This window comes from Trypanosoma brucei, chromosome 6, assembly GCF_000002445.2.
Source record: "Trypanosoma brucei brucei TREU927 chromosome 6, complete sequence".
Taxonomy (NCBI): Eukaryota; Euglenozoa; class Kinetoplastea; order Trypanosomatida; family Trypanosomatidae; genus Trypanosoma; species Trypanosoma brucei.
Genome location: NC_007279.1, coordinates 1200931 through 1214088, shown reverse-complemented (window position 1 = coordinate 1214088; position 13158 = coordinate 1200931). Strand labels below are relative to the sequence as shown.

The 13158-nt window shown below is 48.2% G+C and overlaps 7 protein-coding genes across 7 annotated transcripts, besides 2 other annotated features; all 7 read left to right on the top strand.

Annotated features, from left to right (window-relative positions):
* Window positions 1-11703: part of a sequence feature (sequence corresponds to BAC RPCI93-26G9) that runs on past the window's edge.
* On the top strand, window positions 273-836 carry Tb927.6.4240 (hypothetical protein, conserved; the record flags this gene model as incomplete). Its single annotated transcript, XM_840449.1, has 1 exon — window positions 273-836. The coding sequence occupies one exon, from the start codon at window positions 273-275 to the stop codon at window positions 834-836; it is 564 nt and encodes a 187-aa protein (XP_845542.1).
* Tb927.6.4230 (hypothetical protein, conserved) lies at window positions 1153-2655 on the top strand (the record flags this gene model as incomplete). The annotated part of the gene is made up of 1 exon (XM_840448.1): window positions 1153-2655. The coding sequence occupies one exon, from the start codon at window positions 1153-1155 to the stop codon at window positions 2653-2655; it is 1503 nt and encodes a 500-aa protein (XP_845541.1).
* Tb927.6.4220 (mitogen-activated protein kinase 5, putative) lies at window positions 3166-4305 on the top strand (the record flags this gene model as incomplete). Its single annotated transcript, XM_840447.1, has 1 exon — window positions 3166-4305. One exon carries the CDS (start codon window positions 3166-3168, stop codon window positions 4303-4305), a length of 1140 nt encoding a protein of 379 aa, XP_845540.1.
* Window positions 5764-7551, top strand: Tb927.6.4210 (aldehyde dehydrogenase, putative; the record flags this gene model as incomplete). Its single annotated transcript, XM_840446.1, has 1 exon — window positions 5764-7551. One exon carries the CDS (start codon window positions 5764-5766, stop codon window positions 7549-7551), a length of 1788 nt encoding a protein of 595 aa, XP_845539.1.
* Tb927.6.4200 (hypothetical protein, conserved) lies at window positions 8154-9488 on the top strand (the record flags this gene model as incomplete). The annotated part of the gene is made up of 1 exon (XM_840445.1): window positions 8154-9488. One exon carries the CDS (start codon window positions 8154-8156, stop codon window positions 9486-9488), a length of 1335 nt encoding a protein of 444 aa, XP_845538.1.
* Window positions 9825-11480, top strand: Tb927.6.4190 (hypothetical protein, conserved; the record flags this gene model as incomplete). Its single annotated transcript, XM_840444.1, has 1 exon — window positions 9825-11480. One exon carries the CDS (start codon window positions 9825-9827, stop codon window positions 11478-11480), a length of 1656 nt encoding a protein of 551 aa, XP_845537.1.
* Window positions 11704-13158: part of a sequence feature (sequence corresponds to BAC RPCI93-4F7) that runs on past the window's edge.
* Window positions 12167-12616, top strand: Tb927.6.4180 (hypothetical protein, conserved; the record flags this gene model as incomplete). The annotated part of the gene is made up of 1 exon (XM_840443.1): window positions 12167-12616. The coding sequence occupies one exon, from the start codon at window positions 12167-12169 to the stop codon at window positions 12614-12616; it is 450 nt and encodes a 149-aa protein (XP_845536.1).

Sequence of the window (13158 nt, the reverse complement as noted above, 5' to 3'; positions counted from 1 at the left end):
CCTCATCGACTAGTTGGTGTTACGCCGCCGTAGCTCTGTGTCGAAGGAGGACCAAGCGTGAACAGAAAAAAAATTGTCGCGGTGTCTACACGTTGCCGTGCCATGTTGCCGCTCAATCGTCCGTATGGACATTCGTATACATATGTGTTTATTGCTTTTCTGTTTCATTTTTTTCACTCCTTTTTCTCTATTTCCTCTCCTGTTCGCACGTGACTTACTTGATATCGCGTCAAGGGACAGGCCTGTGAAGGGTCGCCTCCTTTACTGCTGCGATGGTTTCACTGATGAAGTTGGCCCTTTCTTCTGTTGGTGTTTTCGGTGCTGCAGGTCTGTTGCGCAAGCGGTGGGAAGTGTTGGGACAGCAAGCTGAGAAGAATAGGGAACTTTTACGTCTAGCAGCAGTAGCGCTTTCTAGTGAAGTGGTTGACAACGTTCTTGTTCGTAATGAAGATTCACTCGGACGGCTTGTCAGCTTCGTAAAGGATGTGAGTACGCACCCGTCATTTATAAATCATCTGAAGGCCTACGCGATCACCGAATTCACTGCAAATGAGCAGACCGTACGGGCTCTACGGAAATTTGTCGTTGAGGACCTTATTTGTGATTCATGGGTGGCGGATGAACTCGTTAGTATGGCAAAGGATATTGGGAGAGATGTCATTGCAGATCCTCAAGTATATCCTACTCCCGTCTTGCGTTTCCTTGGGGATGCCGCCTTAGACGGTCTACAGACGGACACCTTTAAGGAAGAATTGATGACTGCTCTAAAAGACTCTCTCTGGAAAGCCTTCCTGGGGCCTCCACCGGATCATATGTATTTTCTGGACGTGAGGTGAAGCGCTTCAAGTGCCATCGTTACGCTTCCGTATTGTCGTGTGTGTGGCTTGAGAGGGCGCAGGTTACGCTCTAGTCATTGCTTGCCCTTGACAAATACTTGGTCTGGGTAGTGAGGGAAGAACGCACATGATAGTGCAGCCTCCCGTCTCGTCTGGGGATGTCTTCGTTTCCCTCTATGTGTTCTTTCCTTTCGTTGATGTTACAGAAACTGGGACATGACACTGCAGTGTTTTTTTTTTCCAACTATGAACAGAAACATACACTTTCCACTGTACCTGCTGTTTTTAGGCTACGTAGGGTTCTTTACTCAGTAGGATGAGCCGCTGTAACGTTGCTGCCTGCTTCTTTCCGCAGCAGTACGGATGCGAAACAGAGTGCGGGTCAGAAAGTTTGCTGAGAGCGGTGTTGGGAGACAACGCGAATCGTGTTGACTCTGTCATGAACCACTGCACGCCCCATTGCGTAGCTGCTGCCATTGCCCGCTGTATTCGAGAAGGACCGAACTTCCCCCATCACCTGCACGTAATCGCAGGTGTGGGGCGCTTCAAGGAGATTATGATCGCTTGCCTCATCGATATGATCCCTCAGCCACTGTTCTCCATAGATGTGCCACTGCAGTGTATGATGTTTGCCTCCGAGGAGGGATCCGTGGTGTGCAAACTTTTTGATAGTGAGTCGATGCCTTCTCTGCTCTCCACTGCAAATGACATGGAACAAATTTTTTTAGTTTCGCTGAGGCATGAGCGACGAATGGTGACAATCGTTGCGGTTGAGCAACTGTCTACCTCACTGGTTGCCTCCATGCTGGGTTCTGTGTGTTCAAACATATGGGTGCTTTTAAGTGGACTTCACACAACCGAGCGGGAGATGTCGTTGCTGAACGAGGCGATGGCTATACGCGACGCTGTGAGGGAATTTTCTTCCGCTGTCGGTGCTGTTTCAACCGAGTTACACGTTGAGGAGGAGTCATCGGCACATGCGACACCGCCCGTAGCAGTGGAGGTGGTGCATCCCTCAGCTCCTTCGTTGAAAGGTGTGGAAGATAATGATACTGCTGTGGTTGTTAGCTCTGCTGAAGCGGAGACAGTTAGCGATACACAAAGTGTTGCCCGCAGATTAGAGGAATCGCAGTGTGAAGTGAATCAACTCAGAAAGAAACTGGAAGAAGCGGAAGACACAATCCATAGATTTAGAGCGGCGGAACGGCGTGCAGAGGAAGAGAAGAAAAACTTGTCTCTGGCGGAGAGTCTAGCGGCAACTACTCCCGTGGCAACAAGTGAGCGCGCTGAGTCGCTCTTTTGCGAAGGTACTGGCGGGCTTGACTCGCAGAACTCCAAGGGGAATGAAAACTGGGTGGGGGAACGGACGGTGGTGGCAACTCAACGTGAGTTATCAGCTATGCAGGCCAAATTAAGTGAGCTACAAAGGTGCTTGGTTGAAACCAGCGAGGGGAACCTAGGGAGGGTAAGAGAGTTCCAGTGTCGAGAACTAGAATGGCAGAGAGAGCTTAGAAGAAGGACTGAAGAACGAGACGTCGCACTGCAGGAATGCGAAAGACTTAGGGGTGCCACACCATGTCACGGATCTCAGGAAAAAGTTTTCAGCAGAGCTGTTGAAACTCCCCATGCACATCAGGAGCAAGAGCTCGACAATCTTCTGTCAAGGATTAGGTCTATTACGGCTGCTCATGGAAATGCTGCCCATTCTGAGTTTCCAATGCTCTTCTCGTCGCAGAGGAGCGCAGGAGGTGCTGGGCAGCCTCTGTCTCCGAGGGGAGACTACCGGCGATTTGCCTCCTTAGAAAGGTACCGGTCGTGACTTTATGTCGCTTTTTTTTTCCACTACGCCTTGACGAGCATCTTTATAACGTCGTTATTCTTATACTAATATACTGTAAATGGTTCTTGCATGACCCCAAAGGTGCCACTCTTTCTGGGCTGCGTGTGGACCTAATATGTGTTGTAAACTTCATGAAGGGAAGGGGAATGCTCACAAGTTGAAACAGTTTCTCCTTTCCTCTGGACAAGGTGATACATGTTTATGTGTATATGCGAATATATGTAATAAACTGCTAACCTGTATCTTTCATCCCTCTTTTACACTGTTTTATTATTTTGTAGGGGTTTATCCTTTTCATATATATTTACAGACAAGCATATATTAATTTTTTTTAACGAAAGGACTGCCCCGTCTGAAGGTGAATCAATATTGCGCAGTTAGAGTGAGGCGAGGTGTGGTAGGGCGTCGACTAATACATATTTGGGTGAGGTACAGGTTTGCTGCGTGTTTGATTTTTTCTGTTTGTTTACTCCTGTGTTAGCGCGTGTAATGGTAACAGCAAATGGCTCCTCAAACAACAACAATGTACATCTGCTTACCACAGAGAGGGGGTGGAGAACGTACCGCGTTCGCGAACAGACGTTTGAGGTTGAGAACCGATACACTTTAACGTCGGTCGTGGGTTATGGAGCTTATGGCGTTGTTTGCTCAGCGTTCGATAATACCAATTTCCGTGATGTGGCGATTAAGCGTGTGGGTCATGTTTTTGAGGACTTGATTGACGGCCGCCGCATTTGGCGCGAAATCGTTATTCACCGTCTGCTGAGGGAACACCGCTGCCGCAACATCCTGAATCTAACACGGATTTTGCCTCCACGGCAAAGGATCAGCAGTTTCCGGGATTTATACATTGTCACAGACTTATATGATACGGATCTTCACTCAGCCATTCATGCGACAAAAACAGTGGACATAAAGGCGCTACAGAGGATCATGGTCCGTGTCCTCCGGTGTATCGCCGATATGCACTTCATGGGGATTATACACCGTGACCTTAAACCAAGTAACATTTTATTAAATGATGATGCGGAGAATGAAAATGCCGTAGTTTGTGACTTCGGTCTCGCGCGTGCTGGGGTGCTGGACTTACAGGAACCAGTTGATCTCACGGATTACGTAGTCACGCGTTGGTATCGTCCTCCCGAGCTATTGCTTATGTGTCGGTATAGCCTTCCTATTGACTTATGGGCGATAGGCTGCATCATTTGTGAGTTTGTGCTGAAACGTCCCCTATTTGGGGGTCGCGATTACATCCATCAAATGCAGTTGGTAGTTTCTAGTGTTGCTGTGACGAATTGGGACTTTGCACGTGGGTCGTGTCCGGGAACTACGACCTTCATGAATGAGATTGTGAGAAAATACCAAGGTCGCCGGCCGATATCAAGCGTGATGTCCACCATGCCACGGGAGGGGATTGATTTAGTCACAAAGCTCCTTGCATTTGATCCAAACACTCGCATCACAGCGGCAGAGGCGTTGCGTCATCCTTTTTTCTCTGATGTTGGCGCCGAAGGCGAGTCCAAATGCACAATTCCTGAGAAGGTTGATTTCTCGTTTGACTTGCATGCGGAGATATCCGAGGCACAACTGCGGAGGAATATATGGAAAGAGATTCAGCACTATCAGTAACTCCGACTAGTTGATTAAGACTCTATATACTACAGTGACATCCCAGAGGGAGATGGGAGGAAGAAATGTAAGGCAATGAAACTAAGGTAAAAGACCCGTATGCTCATAACAATGCGTAGTGAGTGCATTCACGGACACGTAAGGGGTCGATTTAAAGAGAAAAAAGTGTTAGGAGAAGTCATAAAAGCACGTGTAACATCCATAAGCGAAAGGAGGTGGTTGCCACAGCAACGAAAGGTATGTGATTCTACGTGTGGTAAGGCGCCGAAGTCACTGCACAAATAGCGGGTGCCTCCCTTTTTGTTTTGCTAATTGTAGTTGCAGCGAGTAAATGTATAAGCACGTGGAAGGCAAGTGCAGGAACGGTAGAAACGACCGTTCTTCTTCTTCTTCACATTCTTCTTGTTTTTAAACCACTTATTCTTTCCGGAGTGCAACGAGTCCTGGTTTTCATTGTCTTCTTTTTTTTTTTCATCTTTTGTTGATTATTTCTCTCCATCGCTTACGATGGCTCTGCGAAAGAGGTGCGGTGTGACCTGCTGTTTCTATGGCTCTTGGCCCCCTACTGTTGGGTTCGCAAATCTGACGCTGGCCTCTATTTGTTTATTTATTCTCTATGGTCTGTGTTTCGCGTTTGCGCGTGTTAAAGTGTGTGTGATACCGGTGATGTTACCTGCAGATTGGGCGTGTGTTGACATTTTGGTTTGTGTGTGTGTGTTTGGGAAACTGATGTCTGTGGCGAAGATAGAGGAAGGCGCGATTAAAAGGAAACCACTCTAGCCTATATGTGTTTGCGTTTGGGAAAAAATCGCGAGGAAAAAACACGGAACATCTCCCGCTTTGTTCCGAATGCCTTGTTATACAGTGGTTAGGCGCTTTGGAGGACCCCAAAACTCGTGTAGCTTCCCGCTTTGTCTATCGGGCGGCATCAGGACTGTTTGGTTGTGTTTTTTTTTGTTTCGTGAGGTACGCGACGCACTTGCTTGCGTTTTGGGGCGGTTGTGGGGGCTGTTATGACGCTGTGCAGGTGAACTGCCTTAGCATTTGAGGTCGCAACTTGTTTCTCAGAAAATTGTCGTTTTCTATTGGTGTGTTTCGGGCTGGTTGCTTTGGTCATTTTGAGTGTTGTGGTAACGTTCTCCCAGTAATTTTTTGCAATTATCGGGGTTTCCTGCTTCCTAATTGCTTGACTTTCACCGACTGTGTGGAATTCTGGCTCTTTTCAAAACTTGTTTGCACTTTTTCTCTTGTGTTTTTTTTCTTCTTGCCCCCTTCGCAAGTTTATTTGGAAAATAGCCAATACGTCTTTGTTCGGCATATATTAACGGGAGGAGTCACCGATTGGGACAAATTAGTTCCCGTTGCACGTACAAAAACAAACGTGTTAGTTGGGGACACAAAGAAAAAAAATAAAGACTTCATCGTGGTGCCGGTGACACAGTACAAGCGGGGAGAGCAATGGAAGGTGTATCTGCCTTACTGGATCCTTTTTCCGGCGGCGGTCTCTGTTGCCTTTTCTTCTTTTTGTTTCTTGAGAGCAAATTCGGTCTACTCCATGCTCTGTACACATCACTACTTCATGCCAAGGACCGGTATTATGCTCCGCACATCAGTGTGCCCCCACCACAGGTTAAGTTTGATAATCAACCGTCTACTCAACCCCTCACACCTCGTGCCGGCCCCCCAGGTACCATATGTTGTTACGATAAGGGAACCAACACACAGATTGGTTTGGTGACTGTCAACTCACCGGCGGAAGTGCAGGAGGCCGTTGCCCGCGCTCGTGTGGCTCAGCGCGAGTGGGCGAAAACTTCCTTTTCAACACGGCGGCAGTTATTGTATAGTTTGATGGAGTACATTTTGGAAAATCAAGCTCTCATCTGCGAAACTACCAGTGTAGAATGCGGAAAAACAATGATGGACGGTTCACTTGGCGAGATACTCACAACACTTGAGAAGCTGCGTTGGACGGCCGCGCACGGTGAAGAGGCACTGGCTGAGGAAGTTCGGGACGTGGGCCTCATTACTTTCCACAAGCGGGCAGCGGTGAATTACGTTCCGTTTGGGGTTATGGGTGCAATCGTTTCGTGGAACTATCCGTTTCACAACATATATGGTCCGATGATATCTGCGCTCTTCGCGGGTAATGCGTTTGTAGGCAAAATATCTGAATACTCTTCTTACTACGCGTCGTATTATCTGTCTATCGTACAGGAGGGGATAAAGGAACTCGGTTACTCTCCTCACCTTGTGTCATTTGTGGTTGGCTTTGCCGAAACAGGTGAGGCTCTAGTAAATTCAGTGGACAAATTAACTTTTATTGGTTCCCCAGCTGTGGGGAAAATTGTGATGCGGAGCGCGGCTCAGACACTTACACCTGTCGTACTGGAACTGGGGGGGAAAGATCCCGCCATCGTTTGTGACGATGCAGACCTTGAACATGTAGTGCCAATTATTATGCGTGGAACTTTTCAAAATTGTGGGCAGAACTGCGTGGGTTTGGAGCGCGTTATCGTGCAAGAGTCTATCCATGACCGGCTGCTGACAATACTGGAGAAGCGGGTACGGGCACTTACGCAAGGACCGGCATCAGTTGGCCTCTATGACTTGGGAGCGATGACTATGGGGGAGGATGCCGTTCGGAAGATACAGAAACTTGTTGACGATTCCGTTGATGCGGGGGCCACTCTCGTGTGTGGTGGAAAAGGTGGCACTAGCTTCTTCCCTCCAACAATTCTTACGAACGTGACTCCTTCTGTGCCAATTGCCCGCGAAGAAGTTTTTGGTCCAGTTCTTGTGATGATGAAATTCAAGACTGATGCCGAAGCCGTAGAGTTAGTGAACGCGTGTGAGTATGGGTTGGGGTCTAGCGTTTTTTCAAGTGACATTGAACGAGCAAAACATATCGCGGATCAGCTTGTAACTGGCATGACGAACGTGAACGATTTTGGCATAAATTATCTTTGTCAGTCCCTTCCTTTTGGTGGAGTAAAGATAAGTGGGTTTGATCGATTTGCGGGAGTGGAGGGACTGCGTGGGAACTGTGTTGTTCGGGCTTCCACCACAGACCGGATACCAGGAGTGAAGACTGTTATTCCTCCCGTTTTGCAATATCCCATTAGTGAAGCTTCCTTTACATTTGTGGAACGCCTAACGAACGTCATCTATGGGGGGTGGTTTGCTGCTGTCAGTAGCGTTATCGAAATGATGCGGATGAAATCCGCTCCACGCAAGAAGGATTCTTGAAGAGGTTGTATGTGTGTACGTTTGTTTATGGCTCCAATCTTAGCCCTTTTCTTTTTTTTCTTTGTGCCTGCAGTAACAGTGAAATGAAAAGGAACCATTTTCTTTTGTTTAATGGGAAAAGTGCAAGTTGGTGAATATTTTAATGATGTTGTTGGTATAACGGGGAAGGAATTAGGTATGAACCTTGTCTCCGCCATGTTGTTAACGTTTTTTTTTTGTCATTCATCTACCCCCTTTTTGATTCGGCTTTATGTTCACAAGATTATTGGATGACATGAGAGAATGTGATGTGCCTGAAGAGAAAGGCCCCCCATCTTTTTTTGTTTTTGTCTCTGGTCCATTTTCCTCAGCTTCCGGTGCTTTTGTTTTCGTTCCTATGCGATCATGCCCCCACTACTTTCTTTTCCAACAATTCAGATCTCCATTTTCCTTTCATTCAAATTGCCAATTACTACCTTTTTACTTTCTCCCTGTTTTGTTTTTGTGTTTGTCTTCGCTATTCGTTATTGTGGGTAACTGAACTTACTTTAAATGCACAGTTAGTACTTTTCCTCCTTTACCACTGTGCCCAAACACAGAGAGGCCCACTAAAGGAGGGGGAAATGCCGATATGCCCTGGACTTTGTGGGGAGCTGGCAGCGGTACCGTTCCGTGTGTTTCTAGGAACTCTTCCAACACTCGCTGTCGAAGAGCGTTGCCTTCGACAATTGCAGCCCGTGTTTGCGTGGTACAGCAGCCGGAAACGCGTGAAGGAACAGGCAAATGAATTTATCGAAATTGACTTGGCTTCATGTGATGCGGAGCTATTGCTCCGGTACTCACATATATATTACGTAAGGCGGCAGCTGTTTGATGAACTAATTGAGAGGCAGATGACGCTGTTGGACTCGGGGAAGGCCCCCAGGATGGCAGAACCGTCGCTCCTGCAGTGCCTCGCCGGCTGCAATACGACCATTGCCGACCGCCTCCAACTTGAAATTAGGCAACTGGGTGCAGCGAAGAGAGCGGCATCCGTTCCTGGTCGGCGTGAGCTCGATCCTGTCGCCCGACTTGAGGTGTACGACTATGCTTGCATGATGAGGTTAGTGGAAGAAGATGCTGGTGCTGTCGAGGACGCCGAGATGAAGGCCCGGGCGTACCTTCCCCGTGAAGTTATCGAGTCCAAACTGGGACACTTCACCCAACTGCTTCTGGGCTCAGACGCAAGGGCTGCCCTGGATAAAAAGGATGTAAAGCTTTTAAACCGCATGATACCCCCGGACTACACCAGAGTCGGTTGCGTTGAGAAGTTACGACCTTTCGATGTGACAGCGTATTTTCGCTTCTACGGTGAACGTATCAATAACGTTAAGGTGGAGAATTACTTTAAGCGAGCCCTTTGGGGACACGTGTATCGTCGGTTTGCAACAACACCCTCCTTTCTTAGCGGTGTCTCAACATACTGGGCCCGCCACAGTGGATTGGATGCCTCATTCACAACAACCACGATGCCGCAGGAGGTTGCCGTCGCCGTTTGTGATCAGCAAATTCAGTTTCCGGCTATCAAGTTCCGAGCGCAGTACGTATATACATCACCGGAAACTGCACGACAGCTTTGGCGGACTGATGCGGCAGTTCCCCTGATGCGCCTGTTTCCCCTAATGGGATCCCGGGCTGCGGAGGATTTAGCAGCGGGCGTCCTAACGGATGCCTTCTGGATGCATCTTGGTCTTTCAGAAGAGGAGAACCTTCTTCAGGATTCATTGCTCCTTAAGGTACGCCGGTTCGTGGATGAGGTGGGTGATATGTACGAAACGAACATAGACAGCGTTCTGAAGCGTGTGGATGACAACTTTAAACAGGTTGTGCCGCAACTAAAAGCTGAAGATCTGCAGGTGGATGCACCTTTACAAGATGGAGAAGGGGAGGATACCGTGAGAGAAACGGTTGCAGCATGACAATAGGAACGCGTGTCCATGTAGTCGGCTACGTATAGTGTCTTGGGGGTTGTTTGCAAGGTCGTTCTTCCGCGTGATTTTTTCCGCTACCATTACGCTCTCTGCAGGGTTAGGAACATTTTGCATTTTAGCTGCTCGCCACGTGGTAGCTAAGGGGCCAGAGCTTCTCCTGACTAATAATTGCTAAGCGAGAAGAGGAATTCCCATATCACTCCCGCTCGCCCCCTTCTGCACATCTCGAGGTTTATTATTACTGTTCAGCTGTTCCTTTTTACCCGCCCTTTTCCTTTCTCATCCATCACCGCATGCTCACGTGCGGTTACCCGCCTTTTGCTCATGAAGTATATGGCAAAGGGGGCGCTTGCGAAATTGCTTGAGTCAGAGGTTACTGGGGGGAATATTAATGCCTGTTGTCGCATACTTCGTCGCATCTTCAGTGAGACAGTGGAGGATGCACAACCGACTGGGTTCAGCGTAGGGCGATCAGCTCTTCTTAGCGATGTCGTAGCATTAGGCAAGGCGAGTCTCGCAGCTGACAGATCGCACGTGCGTTCTCCGTCCGTTGCGGTGCTATGCCACGTCTCTCAACGGCTTGGTGATTGGTGTAGCGCACTTGACTTTGCACGGCTACTACCAAATTTACCATCACCATCGTTCTTGTCTTCACTCCTTCAACCGAACAATTGCGCTGCGGTGCTTCGGTTCTGCGAGACACGGGGTTGGGCGCTTGACGTTCCGCACGCAACTCGTGTGTTGGCTGAGCGCCATGGAAGTTGGACCTCGGCACTCGATGTGGCGGAGGCGATGGAGCGACACTGTGGTATGGGTGAGCGGTACTCCTTGGGAGTTTTGATTCCGTACCTTGCTGCTAGCGGGTGCTGGAGGAAGGCTGTAAGGATGTTTTTTGATGGTATTGCGCAGGGTTCTTTGGTTGACCCTAGATTTGTAGGCGACCTCGTATATCGCACGGTGAGGTTGAAACAATGGCAGACAGCTTTCTACATGTTAGGGGCTATCGAGAAGACGCGAGAGGCCGCAGACTTCTGCCCTTCAGATGAAAATTTCTTTAGGGACATAATCACAGTGTCGCCGAGTTGGCGGTCGTCCCTCTCTATTCTTCACCTTGCAATTGGCTCTGGCGTGAAGCCAGATAAGTCCATAGTGAGCCTTTTGTTAGGACAGTGCGAAGAGGCAAATGTGTGGCTTACAGCAATCAAGGTATATGACACTGCCGTCAGAGAAGGCTTTTTAAGCAGTATTGAAGGCGATTCCTATCAGACACTTATTCGCTCATTTCACGCAGTGAAGCAGTGGGAGAAGGCACTCGTCGCGCTGTCCTGGATGAAGAAGGCTGGCGAGTCCTCCATGACAACAGGAATGGGGGAGTTGTTGGAGATGTGCCAACAGTCTGGGCAGTGGGAGGCAGCAGTAAATATTGGTGGCGTCCTCTTGGAGAAACATGAAGGCATGCCATCCCGTACACGTCTCGCATTATTGTCTGCGTGCGCCGATGGCGCGGCTTGGCAATGTTCCATTCGAGTTCTGGGGGAGTACCTTAACGACTCGACATCTATGCCCCATCCCCTTTTAGTGTGTGCAACTCTGCAGGCCTGCGTCTCGGCCCAGCGCTGGGAAGAGGCCTTGTTTGTTTTCTTTAAAGCCCGCGAGGAGGAGCCGAGACTTATTTTACCACCATTAGCACACCGTTTGGTTTTGAAGGCTTGTGTAGGTTCGGGGCGCTGGTTGGAAAGTATGTGTTTGTTGGAACAAATGGAGCCCCGTGGCGCCCCAAAGGACAACCACACCCATCGTTTGGGGTTGTGGGCGGCGGCGTTGTCGGGGAATTGGCAACTCTCTTTATATCAACTGCACCGCATTCCAAGGGCCAACCGTACAGCTCAAGATCAGCTGATCGTGCGTAGTTCCATTCAAAATGTTAGCGCAGTGGCAAGAGCCATCACACTCAGGCATCTTCAGCCCCACTTGTCATAACGGCTGCCGCCGTTCAGTATTTTTTCCACCTGCTTACCGAAGCTTACTTACCGTTGTCTACCATAATATTTGTCTTTGTTCGCGTTAACAGTTACCGTTTGTATGTGTTTTGAATTTGTCATGCCGCTGTTGCGGTTTGGAAAGCCATTACTATCGCTGGATGCGGCAGTTCGGCCTTTCCCTTTGCCTATTTGTCTAACGATGATAATATTATTATTTCCCCCCTCACGGTGCGTGTGCGCGTTATGCTTACTTGTTTGGTTAATTGGCCAGGTTGGGCTGGAGTTGAATTACTTACTTTCCTGCAGTGGTGGGAGGAGCCAATGTTCAGGTTCTTAGTCACGCACCACACTACAAACGGTGGAACGCGGATCACTATGCCTGCTTCCTTTTTTTTTTGCTACGTGATGTAGTCCTGTTCGTCACAGTAGCCTCTTACACCTTTGTCTCACATGTTGTTTTTTTCTTCCGTTTCAGTGTCCATATCTTTTTTTAAAAAGTCGTCTCTCATATAATACGAAAGAGTTTCCAGTTGGTTCACATATTCATTATTCTTTATCATCGTTGCTGTTGCCGCTATTTACTCTTCGTTTATAGAGCCCAGCACTTGCGGTGAGAGAACAGTAGTGAAGGACAAAGAAAAAAAAAGAACAAAGCATCAAAAAAGAAGAAGGGAGGTACTAACAATGAGTGCGCCGCGTGTCAATACGAAAACTTCTGCTGGGAAGAAAAATCAGGGAGAAAGCAGCTCTACCAAAAATGATGACAACCGAGAGGCATTTGTCTCCCGAATGCTTTCCTTCTGGCCGAAGGTTACACAAGAGATTGGTGTGAGCAGTATTTTGGGCGCTGCCGTGGGCGTCACGTCTAGACGTCTCACCTCCGATGCGTTATATGGTACCGGCCTCGCTTTCATTGTGCTACAGTTTCTTAACTTCTTTGGTTATATTCAAATAAACTGGAAGAAGGTGGAGATCGATGCTGGAAAAGTTTTGGATCAGAACGGTGACAACAAATTGAACCAATTGGACCTTAAAGCCCTCATGCAGCGTTTTATCCTCTACGTCGGGCAGGGAGTCGGTGACATCGGGGGGTTCGTGACAGGTTTCTACTTTGGTGCTCGGTACTTGGCCTAAAAGACTATAGAGAACACCTCTTTCTTATTTTCTTTTTAAAAAATTTCTCTTCGTGCTCCCAAGATCTTCTTGGGAGTGCGTTTTAGAGCCATTGATGTTACTGTTTCAGGTTTACTAACTTTTTCCTTCTGGGGTGCACGGCTTGTGTAACACTTCAGCGTTTGGGTTCTATTCCTTGTGCAGCTTTTTTCTCCTCTGTGTTGTGTGAGGAGTGTGTGATTGTCTTGTACCCGTGCTCCTCCTATGGATTTCTTGTTGTCCAGGTTCAAAAGTTGCGTTTGAGGATTTGTCCCGTAGTTTGTAACACCCACGTTCCTTCCCTTTTTTGCCCTTTTAAAAAAAAAATATGCGACGTGTTATTGTTGGGACTCCGTGAAACTGTTTTATTTTATGTTCACCTTGCGGAGTGATGGTGAGAGGGGAGGAGTTTGAAGGTGGCTCAACCCGGTAATCAATGGGAAGTGTAAGCAACTCCATAGTGAGCGCAATTCGGTTGAACATATGTAATTAGGTATTATTCAAGAACGCGGATAATCCCCGTC